This window comes from Lemur catta, chromosome 7 (genome assembly GCF_020740605.2).
Source record: "Lemur catta isolate mLemCat1 chromosome 7, mLemCat1.pri, whole genome shotgun sequence".
NCBI lineage: Eukaryota > Metazoa > Chordata > Mammalia > Primates > Lemuridae > Lemur > Lemur catta.
The window spans coordinates 96,281,700-96,295,925 of record NC_059134.1 but is presented as its reverse complement, the minus strand read 5'-3'; the positions used below and the strand labels follow the sequence as shown (position 1 = coordinate 96,295,925).

Sequence of the window (14,226 nt, the reverse complement as noted above, 5' to 3'; positions counted from 1 at the left end):
AAAGCTACAGACCAATATTCCTTATGAAAATAGATGCAAATATCTTCAACAAGATCCCAGCAAACAGAATTGAACAGCATATCAAAAAAACAATCCACCATGACCAAGTGGGCTTCATCATAGGGATGCAAGGATGGTTCAACATACATAAGTCAATAAATGTGATTCACCTCCTAAACAGAAGCAAAAACAAAGATCATATGATCATCTCAACTGATGCAGAAAAAAACATTCAGAACACTGTCATGATCAAAGCTCTCAACAAACTAGGCATCAAAGGAACACACTCAAAATTATAAAAGCCATAGATGACAAACTCACAGCTAGCATCATACTGAATGGAAAAAAGTTAAAAGCATTCCCACTAAGAACTGCAACAAGACAAGGATGCCCACTGTTACCAATTCTATTCAACATTGTGCTGGAGGTCCTAGCCAGAGCAATCAGGAAAGAGAAAGAAATAAAGCATCCCCAAATGGGGACAGACCATTTCAAACTATTGCTTTTTTGCAGACAACATGATCTTATACCTAGAAAACAACAAAGATGCCACCAAGAGACTTCTGGAATTTGTAAATACATTCATCAAAGGCTCAGTTTACAAAATCAATGTACCCAAATCAGTAGCATAACTATACAACAGTAACAGTGAAGCTGAAAATCAAATCAAAGACTCAATACCATTCACAATAACTACAAAGGAAATAAAATACCTAGGAAAATGAAACATCTCTACAGAAAGACTGCTCCACTAAAAAGCATACAAAAAACATGAACAGAAGCTTTTCAAAAGAAGACAGACAAATGGCTATTAAACATGAAGAAAGATTCAACATCACTAATCACCTTGGAAAGCAAATTGAAATCACAATGAGATTTTACCTTACCCTGGTCAGAATGGCCTTTATTAAAAAAATCCAAAACAGTAGATGTCAGTGTGGCTGCAGAGAGAAAGGAATGCTTATACACTCTTGATACCCAAAGGAAATGAAAGCACTTTACCAAAAAGACACCTTCACTTGAATGTTTATCACAATACAATTCATAATTGCAAAGATGTGGAATCAACCCAAATGCCTGTCAATTCATGAGTGGATTAATAAAATGTAGTATATGTATATCATAGAGGTGTATGTATAAATGTGGTATATGTAAACCAGCCTTGAAGAAGGATGACTTAATACCTTTTACAACAATTTGGATGGAATTGGAGACCATTATCCTAAGTGAAGTATCTAAAGAATGAGAAACAAAAAACACATATACTCACTATTAAATTGGTCCTAAGGAATAAGCACAAAAGTGCATAGAGGGAAGTAAAACTCAACTGAAATGAGCCAGAGGGGTGGGGTGAGGAGATGGACAAAAACTGACATGAAAGGTACAATGGCTCCTATCTGAGAGTTGGGCACACTTATACCCCTGACTCAAGCATTATAAAAGCAACCCATATAACTGAAACATATCTATCCCTGTAATATATTGAAATAAAAAAATACAATACAGTAAAATAAAATGAAATAAAATATTACACAAGTGGGAAAGAAAGAAAGACATTTCTCGGTTGTAGAAGATATATCTCAAACCAAGAGAGGAAGGATTTACAATTGTAAGTTTTCTAAAGTAAATGCTCTAAGAAAAGGAGGTCACATGTCTATCGTCATGTTAGGGCTGGAATAAACAGTAAACTGTTTTGGCAGCATTGAGATCTCTCAGGCAGAAACTTAAGGGGGCTGGAGTCTTCCTAGAGAGAGGACACCGAGCTTTTAGAAACAATGCTAGTGTTTATTCAATTTTTTTAGTGTGGGCATGGGTGAGATCATTTGTGCTGAGAGTTTGCAGTCCTCATAAGACAACATGGAGACCCTGTCCAGGAGAAGAGGGTTCAGAGGATCCTCACTAGAGTTTGGCCAAGAAGAGAGTCTTTGTTGAAAGCCAAAGGGTCTCCATAAGACTTCTGTGAGATCTGGGTGGCCTCGATGGTGCTGGGGGAGATGCAGGTAAATAACTCTTTGACCAGGAAATGAGGACATCTTCTTTATTTCCACCACCCTAACATTGTGACAAGGCTCAATCCAAATGATTTTGGGAGACTGAACGACCTTGAATGGACTTGAAAGCTCAGAGCAGAAGCTCTTTGGAGATGCCTCCATCAAAAATGACTCAAATCTTCAAAGCTTCTCTAGCCTCTGTGATGGAGCTAGAACCTGGAACTGCTGACCAAATTCCTGCTTCAGCTTCTTGAACTTAGAAAGTCCAGTGGAGTCTAGGATGTGGACTTGCATCCCTTCCCAGGGCCAGCACCCCAGGAGTGACATGATAAGGAGATAAACTCCTGCTGACTTGCACTGGGGTCACATTCTACTCATCTATTCACCGTGTTTTTGTTCCTTTTCAGGCATGCTCCCCTTTTCCATTCCTACATATATCAATCTGAAATCCTTCCGGATGATGTACCTTAGAAAAGACTGGGTGGTGAGTAACGTGGCTCATTCTCTGATATCAGACCACGTAGAAGAGAGAAAATGAAAATGCTTGGACCCCTCCAGACATAGCTTCCTTGAGCAGCAGGGCATAAGATTTAGCCAGTACCTGAATGAACCCCAGGCCAGTGAAGAGGAAATGAAATTATGTTTAGGGCATCTAACTTTCAAGTGCTTTTCTCTGCAGGATATCGCCTGGGTTAGCAGCTTTTATATCCGACATTTCGTCACATTTGGCCCTTTCTATGGAATCTTTGGAACCCTGTTGCTCATACATTTTGTCAAGTAAGAATATTCTCTTGTTACAATAACACAGCTGGCCCTCTTAGCTTCCTTATCAGAGCCATTTGTCTTTAGCAGAAGATGATGACACCATGCCCCATTTCCTAGAACTGAGGTGTTTTTAAGGAAATGTTAAAAAAAAATAGTTGAAATAGTTGAAAAAAACAAGCTCCTTGCAAGAAGTATTATCCTTATCTCTACTTTTTCCACTGGCTTCATTCACAGTTGAAGCATTTCAGCTTATGCCCAAGTCCTTTAAAAGTGTAATCTATTGACACCCATCATAATCTCTGCGAAAGGTAATGACAGGACAGGAATATTTTAAAGTTCTTTTATGACTAGAGATTTTCCCAAAAGCAAAGTGACCTCAGATTATTCTTTTTGCCTGAATAGCCCTCTACAGCTTTTCAGTGTATTCCTCCCTCATTCTGTTGCATTATTATTCTCAATCCTAAATAACTGTAAAGATAATGGTCCCTACTATGCTTCAGGCACATTGTTAAAGGCTTCATATGTATTATCTTATTTGATGTAATCCCCACGCAACCCTGTAAGGGAGTATCACCTTCATTTTTCTGCTGCAGGAATTGAAGTTCAAAGGGATTAAATGACATGCCCAAAGGTATGTAAGAGCAAGTTAAGGCTAAGGCCAGTGCCAAAGCAGAACTTGAACCCAGTCTGAGGACAAAGCCCAGGCTGTCAACCACTTTGCATATGCCCTGGAGTTCCCCTGGTGTTTGTGATCTTTGCATCAGAACTACAGAAAACTTAAGAGGCACAGCTCTAGATGTCTGGCAGCAGGGCAGGTCATGTGGCTGAATCCTTATTGTGTCATCTCTGACTATATAGGACCTAAAGGGCTTTCAAAGAGGAAAAAGAGCGACCACCATTTTACTGGATCCTTTAATTCTCTAATGCTCAGCCAGGTGTTCCAGGGGTTATGCAAGCCCAGTGATGTGCCTGCTACTGAAAAACCCCAGAGAGTCCTCACCTGCTACTTTTATTCCCCCAAAAGGTTTCTTGAAAGTCCCTGGATAACATGTGTTACCCAGATGAGCCACATACCAATGAAAATGAGCATAGAGGAGAACCGGGACTGGCTCAGCACTCAGGTAATGGTGGAGGGAGAATCCTCAAACCACACTGATTTAGAATCTGGTTACCTCAAATGATAATAACTCACACTTAAAGAGTATGTGCCGTGGCAGGGCCAGGGACTGTCAAGTGCTCCACATTTATCTGGATGAGGTACTATTTAATCATAAAAATGTATGATTTTTCTTACTTTACAGATGATAATTTGAGGCATGAATTTGAATAACTTATATAAGGTCACACAAGTAAGTGGTTGAAGCATATTTTAAAACCTAGGCAGTTGGATTATCAGGCCTTTACTCTAAACCCAGGGTCAGTCAACTGTATTCTAGAGGCCAAATCCAGGCCATTGCTTATTTTTGTAAATAAAGTTCTACTGGAGCACAGCCATGATCATCCATTGACATGTTATTTGAGACTGCCTGCATGCTCCAACAGCACAATTGGTTTGTTGTGAAAAACTGAAATATTTACTAACTGGCACTTTATAGAAAACGTTTGCTGACCCCTGCCCTGCTCTAAACTCTAGCGTGACACAGACTTTCAAGTGAAGCTGAGACTTCTAGAGTTACAGAATGAATTTTATGCCTGTAAGAACCATGGAAATCATATTTCACTGTATGGGTAGAGCGTCCCAGAGAGAGGAAATGGCATGCTCTCCAAACATGCCACTAATTCTTAGAAAAGCTATAATCAGATCAACATAGAACACTGCAGCCTTCCAAGCCAAATTTCCCCCACTGGCCGTTCTATGCTTAACAGGGAACCATGATCCTGCTTCCTTCTCCCAATTGACACCCAAACTAAGTGGCCTCTCGATAAGGCACAGAAGAGTGTTTCTCAAACACTTTAGTCACAGAACCACTTATTTTTTGATCTTACAGATTTCTTGTTTCATTTATGCAATCATTCGTAGGTTGAATACTTTTCATATATTTATTACTCCTTTTTATTTCTTTTTCTGTGAATCACTTGCCAATGTTCTTAATCTGTTGTTCTATCTGGGTATTCACATACTTTTCTTATTGAACTTCAATTGTTCTTTGTAGAGTAAGGATATTAACACATTGTATGTAATTTTTGTTATAAATATTTTCCAAGTTGAGTTTTTGCCTTGTAATTTTATTGTGGAAAGCATTTATTAATATTTCAGATGGTCTTGCATGTAGGATCCTTGAAAATGTCTGTGATAGTGAACTGGTCAATCTTCTTTTTCCACACAGCCTACCTTGTGATGCTTATGGCACAAAGTTATATTAAGAAATTTAATTAAAATAATAAGTACCATATCATATCTGTAGCTTGTACATGAAGTTAGCAGACCTCTTCACCAGCCTGCCAGGTTCCTGGTCCTCAGAATGCCCTCCATCTCACTTACAGTGACCAAAGACTGTAGAACCACTTCACACTCTTAAAAGCTGTTGAGAACCTCAAAGCTTTTGTTTATGTAGGTTATATCCACTGATATCTATTGTATTTGAAATTAAAACATAAATTATACAATCTGTATTTATTAATTAATTTTAAATTAACAAGGATAAAGTCAATGCATACATCAGAGTGATGACGGCCATCGCATGTTTAGTTGCCTCTGGAAAACTCCACTGTACAGGCATGAGAAAATGCAAATGAAAAAGTCAAATGACGTCTTAGTTTTATTATGAAAATAGTATCAACCTTGCAGATTTCATTAAGGCATTCTGGGGAACCTCAAGATTCTGTGAACTATACTATGAGAAACACTAACAGAGCAACAGTAGATACAGCATTCAAAACGGCAACAACCCCAGCCAGAATAAAACCTTTAAAAACATTGAATAAAATGATATTTATAGGGGTTCTTAATCTGGGCAGCATAGAGAAACTATAAATTCCTTCTCAGGATAATGTTTTTAATGCATAAAATACATGAGATTACAAAGGAAACTGCTTAAATTGGAATGTACTTCCAGGCACAAAACCCTTGGATAGAACCTTTGAACGAATTACTTGTCTTTTAGAATTCCTTCAGGTCCACTGCATAGAAATGGTATTCTACCCCTGCAATCCCTACCAAAATCCTACAACCCTACATCCATCTGACAATGCCCTCATTTATGACACCTCAGTCTTCCATGTCTCCGTGTCAACAGAGACTTTTCCCCTCAAATCCTGCATACATTGTTATTAATATATAGATTGCCTTGTATGTACTTCATAGCTAAATGTCTAATTTCCTTCTTGAATTGTATCCTTGTGAGACTAGGGACTGTGTATCTTCTATATACTTCATAGTTTCTCATATAAAATAGGTCCTCCGTAAGTACCTGATGAATGGTTGACTAAATAGAGAATAAATAAACATTTTCTCTGACACTTGGGATCATTTATATCTAATATAAGGTTTTTCTTTGCAGGTCTTGGCCACCTGTAATGTTGAACAGTCCTTTTTCAATGACTGGTTCACAGGACACCTGAACTTCCAAATCGAGCACCAGTGAGTGACAGAAATAGTCCATGACAGCAGCAAGAGTAGTCACTTGTAACAACCCAAATACAGTCTAGAGCAGAGCCTTAGGCTCAGGGTCTCAGAGGGGAAAAATGAAGCAGGATTCACTAAAGGTTGCTATCTTTCTACTATCATCAATGGTAAGGGAGAGAAGAAAGAAAGGAAGGAAGGAAGGAGCCATTAACAATTCTGAGTATGGAGTGGAATCTTGGAAAAGGACCAGTGACTCAGTTTCCAGACACCTGCAGGCTTAGGAATTTGTGATTGTTTTCTAGGTATTTGGTTTGTTGGTGAAAACCGAGAAAAATCATACCACTTGCATAACCAAGTTGTGTTGAAATTTAATTAGAACATAAATACCTGTCTCTGTAGAGCCAAAGTTACAAAATAATCAAAATGAAACCCAGTCTCTGATGCAATTTCCAAATCCGATCTGGCAATACTTCACCAATGGGTCAGTTAAGTGGACATGCAACAAAGAAAGAGAAAACGATCACACTTGGAGAGCCAATCTCTTTAGAATATTCAGGGGAGGGGCTTTTTGCATCCTTTTATCTAAGCCATATCTGGCGTAGTCAGAGAAGAAAAGAAATCTTTTAGCTGTGCACAGTGTTCTCTCATCCTTTTTTTCATGTTAGTCCTCTAAAACCTCAGCCAAACAATAAATGATTATTATTCATATTTTATCAAAGAGGAGGTTAAAACCCAGGAAGGTCACCTGGCTGATTAATAGAAACCTTTAGCTAAGAAGCCATTACCTTATTCCTATCCTAGAATTTTTCCCTATGTACCATGACAAGAACTTATTGAATACTCATCTATTCATGGAGTAGGAGCTAGATGGAGAGAAAGAGAGAGACAGACAGAGACAGAGACGGGGAAGCAGATATCTCCAGCTCTCCTAGCTAATTCAAAATGATAGACAACCCATACCTTAATTTGATTTGGCCAAAAATAAACATAGTTTATGGAGTTCACATTTCCTCTATTAGCATTGCCTTTACCACTCACTTGGCTCATAGAGGTGTTAAGAGATATGATGAGAGTATTTTTGAACTTCGCAAATAGAAAAGTATTGTGCAAGGTCAAGGTTGAGTCTACATTGGTGTTCTAATTTTATTTGGTAATAGAGGAAAAAAAAGTCCTTTGGGATTCTCTTTAGGTCTAAGTTTTATATTTCCTGTTTCCCTAGCCTGTTCCCCACAATGCCGCGTCATAATTATCACAAAGTGGCACCTCTGGTGAGGTCACTGTGTGCCAAGCACGGATTGCAGTACGTGAATAAGCCCATGCTGACGGCGTTTGGAGATATTATCAGGTAAGAACATAATTTCTCTCGGCTCACAGTTGTCACTTCTCTTCACTGGCAGTCCCCAGACTACGCACTGGCTTGTCAGTCATTCACCCAACGCGCATTTATTGAGGGGCACCTGTGTGCGCAGCATGGACACAAGACTCTGCAGGGAACCATCTCAACAACAAAGATATTAATAATAATACCACTCACCTGTTGTCTTATATAGGTGCTTCTTAGGGAAAATGCCTTACTCCTTACTAAATTTCAACTTTCTTGAAGCCAAGACTATGTGTTATTCCCTTTTCTATCCCCCACAGAACTGTGCACACACTTTAGAACTTACGTGGTGGGAGGGACTATGGAATCATCTGGTCCAGTGTTGCAAATGTACATACCACAGGGTCCCGTGGGACATAAACCTGTGAATCAGGCTGGGCTGACTGATTAAGAATAGTGAAGTGTGCAGGGATTGAAATCCGTGCTCATTCTTAGGTGTCACATACAATTACCTAGAGAACATTGATTGTGCTGGTCAAATTAACAGCTAGAGGTCTGGGTTTAATAACTTTCTCTTCCTTTTAGGATTGGAAACAAAACATATCTTGAATCAGGTTGGCAGGGCAGGCCTGGTCTGACTTAATTCCTGACTAATGCTCCAGTTTCAGACTCTCCACCACCGCCCTCCTCCCTCCCTGCCCTCTAGATATCTGGCCCACCTTCACCTTCCACCGGCTATCTCTGCCTTTGCCACTTTTTTTCTTCCAAACCACCACCTCCCCTCATATCACCTTGTCAATTCCCATCTACTCTCCAAGTCTCATCTCAAATGCCTTTTCCCCATGTCAGTCTTCTCTGACCCCAGGACTAAATCCATCACGTGCTCTTGCAGCACCTGGTTCTCTTCATTCGTGACCTGTATCACAATCATTTTTAAATAACATACTGGGTAACAAATTGTTTAACATGTGTCTCTCAAGCTAGACCAGGAACTCTCTGTGGACAGAACTCAAATCTATCCTCATCATTGCTGTACCCCTAGAGCCCAGAAAAATATTGTCCACTTATAAAATAGGGTGGGTAGGTGGATATAGGATGGGTTGTTATACAGGTATGTGGGCACTGCAGAAAATAAAATGAAAGAAAATCTCAATCTCCTCCATAAAGGAAAGGTGAACTCACCTGCTAAAAGCAATTTGATGATCCATCTCCACTGGTGAACAGAGAATGACATTTATCAAATGTAGCTGGAAATGATGGTATTGCCCTGAACCAGGCAGACAAGCAAACTGAGAAGCCCCTTTTACATTGCAGTCTCACCTACTGATAATTTTATTTACTTCTCCCACAGGGCTTTGAAGAAATCTGGAGCTCTCTGGAAGGATGCTTACTACGAAACATGATGCATGCATGCAATTACATCTCTAGGGGGGTGGTGGGTGCGCAAGAGCCCTTCCCTGCTTAACTAGAAATTAATTAGCACCACTCGCGTATCTGATTGTGCTAGGAATGTGAATCCCAAGGATAACTGATGACCCCTTCCCGAAGTTATTCTCTGCAAATAAGAAGCCAGAAAACACAAGATGACCTTGGCCAGGGTGACAAAAAGGAAGTGGGAGCCCAATGTTTCTATTGTTTTTATTTTTTCATTAGAATCTTAAACAATGTGTAGCTTCTTTAGGGATTCATAAACATATAGAAATGCTATAAGAAAATCAAGAGAATAGTAAAACAAAATTAAGGATCAAGAGGGGAAAAGGGTGCTAGGTAAGAATGGAAATTTATTGATGGAGTACATTTTAATTTGCTTAGTGGGTTGCTACTCAATAAAAATAGTCATTTTTCTGAATTCACCGTCTCAGTTGATTTGTTTCACTCACCCTGTGCTGACTCGTATTTGCACTGGTGAGACATTGACTGTATTTCCATTGCTTGTTCAACACACTTCCCAGAGGAGAAGAACCAAAGCCTGCTGCTTTCACAACCTCCCAGATTGCTGAGCACTGAGTTATATATAGATGACCTGTCCTGCAGGTCTTCTTACCGCTGTCCTTCATGCTGTGGGGCTTGGCTCCAAGGGTATATGAATAAAGGTGGCTTCATCAGCCAGGCTCCTGCCTCTTTACACTAAGTGACTTCCAAGAGTTATGTCATAGCCCTACCCGAAACTCTCCAGTGGATTCCCATGGCTCTTGGTATAAAGATCCAACCCTGAGACTGCCCCACCTGGTACCACTCTGGCCTTGTTCCCTCTGCTTCAGCCCATGGGCTGTCTTCAAGTCTTCATGCCCCCTTCTGCCACAGGGCCTTTGTTCCTGATTCCAGTCTCAGAACCACTTTGTCACCCTCCCTGCCCTCACTCCCTCCCACCTGACCATGCTGCCACTCACCTTTACATTCACTGGTATAATTCCTTAATTTGTTTGTCCTCCCCTGTAGCCTGCAATAGCCATGACAGCAAGAACTGCCTGACATGTGGTAGACTCTCAGTGGAGATGCACTCAAGGTACCTCTGACCTGTCTCCTCTCCTGCCTTCCACAGCATACCTCATTTTGTGTTTCCTGCCCTGCACTGCTGAGGGAGCTCCACAGGAACTGGGACTGAGCTGTGCAGAAATTCCTAACAGGGCCAAAGAAATCCAGTCTTTCTCTCTCTGGACCCCTGAGACCCCTCTAGACTCTGCTAGCAGCTTTTCTCCATTCTCAGTTTTGACAAAGTCCCGTATAGAGCCTTTTTAAATGTGTTTTATGTTTCAATTATGGGGATTGGGGATTTGGTGGTGGTGGAAGGTGTTTTTGAGGTTTGTGTTTGAGGTGTTGAGGTTCTTTTGTTTTTGTTTTTGTTTTTTTTTTTTTTTTGTGTGTGTGTGTGTGTGTTTGGTAATGCCTTATCTGATTTATCTGCACTTTACCCTACTCCTTCTATCTTCCCCATCACAGTTGAATGACACCACCATTCATACAAGCAATCAGAACTGGAATCTAGGAGGCAAACTCCAATTCTTCACTTCCTAAATTCAATCTAAAAGCAAATCCGGTAAACTCTACCTTCTCAAAGTCATGCAGTTAAGTGCCATTCTCTCCTTTTCCCTCACACAGAACCCTAATTCAAGATGCTGGTATCTCTCAGTTCGAGGAACTGCATGAGCCTTGTACATAGTCCCCTGACATCCTTTCTTTCCTTATAATCTGTACTCCAGTCAGTGGCAAGAATTCTCTGTCTAATGTCACGTCCCCCACTTATCCTACAATGGCTACCATACTTATAATTACATGTGAACTCCTCACCAAAACCCCAAAGGCTCTATCTATATCACAAGACCCTTGCTTGGGTCTCTGCCCAGACATGTAAAATGTTCCCTTTCAGTACCTCCAGCCTTTTTTTTTTTTTTTTTGGACTTGGAAAACACAAGCCAAGGTCATGCCAATCACCATTTTAAAGATTTTGTACCATCTTTTACCTCAGTTGGGTTTGCTTTTCCCACAGGGTCATCTGGATAAGAAGGCCTCTTTTTTTGTCTGAGGTTGTGCCTCCTCTCAGTCACTATCATTCCTCTGTATTTTATTTTCTTTAGAGCACTTACCCCCATCAGAAATTGTCTTACTTATTGATGGATTTACTTGTTTTTGCTCTGTTTCCATGCACACACTAGAAGGCAAATTCTACGAGTCAGAGCCACATATTCCTGTTGCCTGTGTGTTCCCAATGCCTAGATGAGTGTTGAGCACATAACAGGTGTTAATAATGTCTGTTGTAATTACCTAGAGCTCTGGTGAGTTAACATAGAAAATTTAATGGAGAATCACTGAATTTATGGTTCTTCTCAAGAAGACTAAAGATTTCTCCACTTGGGTTCTTATCACACTTGGAGTCTGGCTTAGCCTGACACAAGGATGTGGAGAAAATCGAACCCTCGCACAATGTTGGTGGGAATGTAGATTGGTATAGCCATTATGGAAATGGTAGGCAGGTTTCTCTAAAAATTAAAAATAAAACCTCCCTATGATCCAGCAACCCCACTTCCGGGTATATATTCAAAGGAAAGTAAATCTTTACCTTAAAGAGATATTGCATGTTCATGTTTATTGCACCATTATTCAAAATAGCCAAGACATGCAAACAACTTACATGTCTATCAATGGATAAACGAACAAAGACAATGTTATTCTCTCTCTCTGTCTCTCTCACAAACACAGAATGGGATATTATTCAGTTATAAAAAGAAGAAAATCCTTTAACCAATCTGAAATTAAATAACCCGACAACAACTTAAATAAAAGGTGAAAAATGGTTAAACATTATATGGGTCTTTTCAGGTGTATCACAACATCATAAGTATATGTGTGTTAAGAAAAGGATGGATATATAAAATTACTTGGTCTATGATGAAAGGACTTTTTCTTTCAGTACTTTGAAATGCTGCTCCACTGTCTTTTCGCTTGCATGGTTTCAGACCAAAAATACACTTTTATTCTTTTTTTGTTCTGTCCTTCATAACAAGTCTTTTTTTATTTGGATGGATTTGAAATTTTCCTTTTATTCCTGGTTTTGAGCAATTTTATTATGATGTTTCTTGATGTAGTTTTTGCATGTTTCTTGTGCTTGGGGTTTCTTGTGATTCTTTCTTCAATCTGTGGGCTAATAGTTTTTATAAAATTAACAAAATTTTGATCATTATTTTTCAAAAAAGTTTTTAATGTCAGCTCTATTTCTCTTTTCCTTCAGCAACTCCAATTGCACCTATTTAAGGCTGCATAAAGGTGTTCCACAGCTCACTGATGCCCTGTTTGTTAATTTATGTTTTTGATTCATTTTTCTTTCATTTTGCATAGTTTTTATTGCTGTGTCTGCAAGGTCACTAATTATTTATTTTGCATTATGCTTAATTGGTAGCTACTCTTATCCATTTTTTTAACCATCAGACTAGTCTTCATCTTATCTTTCACATCTCTATGTATCTTCTTTGAACATATGGAGTTCAGTTATAATAATTGTTTTACTGCTCTTTGCTAATTGTAACACCTTTGGTCATTCTTGGTCAGTTTTAGTTACTGATTTTTCTCCTTATCATGGTCATGTATTCTTACTTTTTTCATGCCTAATAATTTTTGATTCGATGACAAACACTGTGACTATGGTATGGAGCACAGTTCAGTTACTGGGGAAGTATGTGATCCTTTTGAGTTTTGTTTTGTAGATTTGTTAGTTGGAACTGAAGCAGACCTCTGTGTAGGGCTAACTATTTCCCACTACTGGGGCAAGTCCTTTCCGTCTGCTCCACCCAATACATCATGGATCTTGAGGTTTTCAGTCTGGCTGGTGAGAACAGGCACATTCCCAGGCTTACACGAGCATCGAGCATTGCTATTTTTAACCTTTCAGTGTGTCCTTCCCGTGCCCTTGGTTGTTTCTGTACTTGTGAGTACTGACCAGCATTCAGGTAAATAATCCAGGGGTATCCTCTGCAGGTCTAGGGGTTCTTTCTCTGCACAGCTCGTTTTCTCTAGGATTCTGTGCTGTAAACTCTACCTGCCTTGGTTCCTGCAGACATTCGGTTCTTTCTCCTTTAGGACAGCCCAGAGCTCTTCCCTCCTTGCTCCCTCTCTGCGTGGCCGCCTGGAAACTGTCCTAAGGAAGTGAGCAGGGGCAACTTTAGGGCCCATTTCTTTCTTGACTCTCAAGGATCATTGTTCTTTACTGCTTGATACGCAGTGTCTTACAAACTATTATTTCATATATTTTTGTCGAATTTTCTTGCTTTAGGCAGAATGGTAAATCCAGTCCCTGTGACTCTATCTTGGCCAGAAGTAGAAGTTCTGGAAAGGATTTTTAATTGGATGAATAAAAAGTGTTTTGAAGTTGTTCAAACTATTTTTTATCCAAGTCCCTTTGAAGCTTTGTTTTGTATTACCTATAATGGAAAGTAAATAGGCTTTGCAGTTACAAAGTTAGAGATAGCTCAGTTTGCATCTTGGAAATACCATTTAGTTGATGCGTAATCTTAGGCAAAAAAAGTAGCTTTCCTCAACCTCAGTTTAATTTTTGATATAATCAGATTGAAAAAATTTACCTGAAATACTGGAGATTCCAGGCAGTATTGCTATGTATAGCAAAATATTGGAAATAGATAAGGTGGTGCTCAAATAAACCAGAATTAGTTTATCTTTTTCACTTGCATTTAACAACTAAAATAATGAGCCAGATCTATATGCATTCTCATTGGGAAAAGTTAGTGAAATATTGTTAATTGAATACAATATTTCATAGAAAAATATGTAGGGTGTGAATCTATTTTAATTTAAAAAACCTCTGTGTGTGTGTGTGTGTGTGTGTGTGTGTGTATGTATGTGTGTTTATGTGAGGAAAACACCATTTGGAAGGATACATGACAATTTTAAATTAAAGAATAATTCTGATGGTCCTTTTTAACCTTTGGAAGCAGCTGAATTTTAAAAAGTAATGAATCCGTATGAGTTAATTTTGCAATAAAAAATGAATAATAAAAATAAGCTGGGTTCAAGAGACATAATAGCTATGCCTGGCACCATTCACATTGTCAATGCCCGACAGCCAACCAGCACCA

At 39.3% G+C, this 14,226-nt stretch overlaps 1 protein-coding gene across 1 annotated transcript in view; it reads left to right on the top strand.

Annotated features, from left to right (window-relative positions):
• The window catches only part of LOC123641864 (fatty acid desaturase 2-like protein FADS2B), a 35,424-nt gene extending 26,011 nt beyond the window's left edge, over positions 1-9,413 (top strand). The window contains exons 7-12 of the mRNA XM_045556797.1: positions 2,399-2,475; positions 2,671-2,768; positions 3,781-3,877; positions 6,257-6,336; positions 7,541-7,666; positions 8,994-9,413. Coding sequence (XP_045412753.1) covers positions 2,399-2,475; positions 2,671-2,768; positions 3,781-3,877; positions 6,257-6,336; positions 7,541-7,666; positions 8,994-9,045 — 530 coding nt within the window. The 3' untranslated portion in view covers positions 9,046-9,413. The remainder of the gene's footprint in view (positions 1-2,398; positions 2,476-2,670; positions 2,769-3,780; positions 3,878-6,256; positions 6,337-7,540; positions 7,667-8,993) is intronic.
• The last annotated feature ends 4,813 nt before the right edge of the window (positions 9,414-14,226 follow it).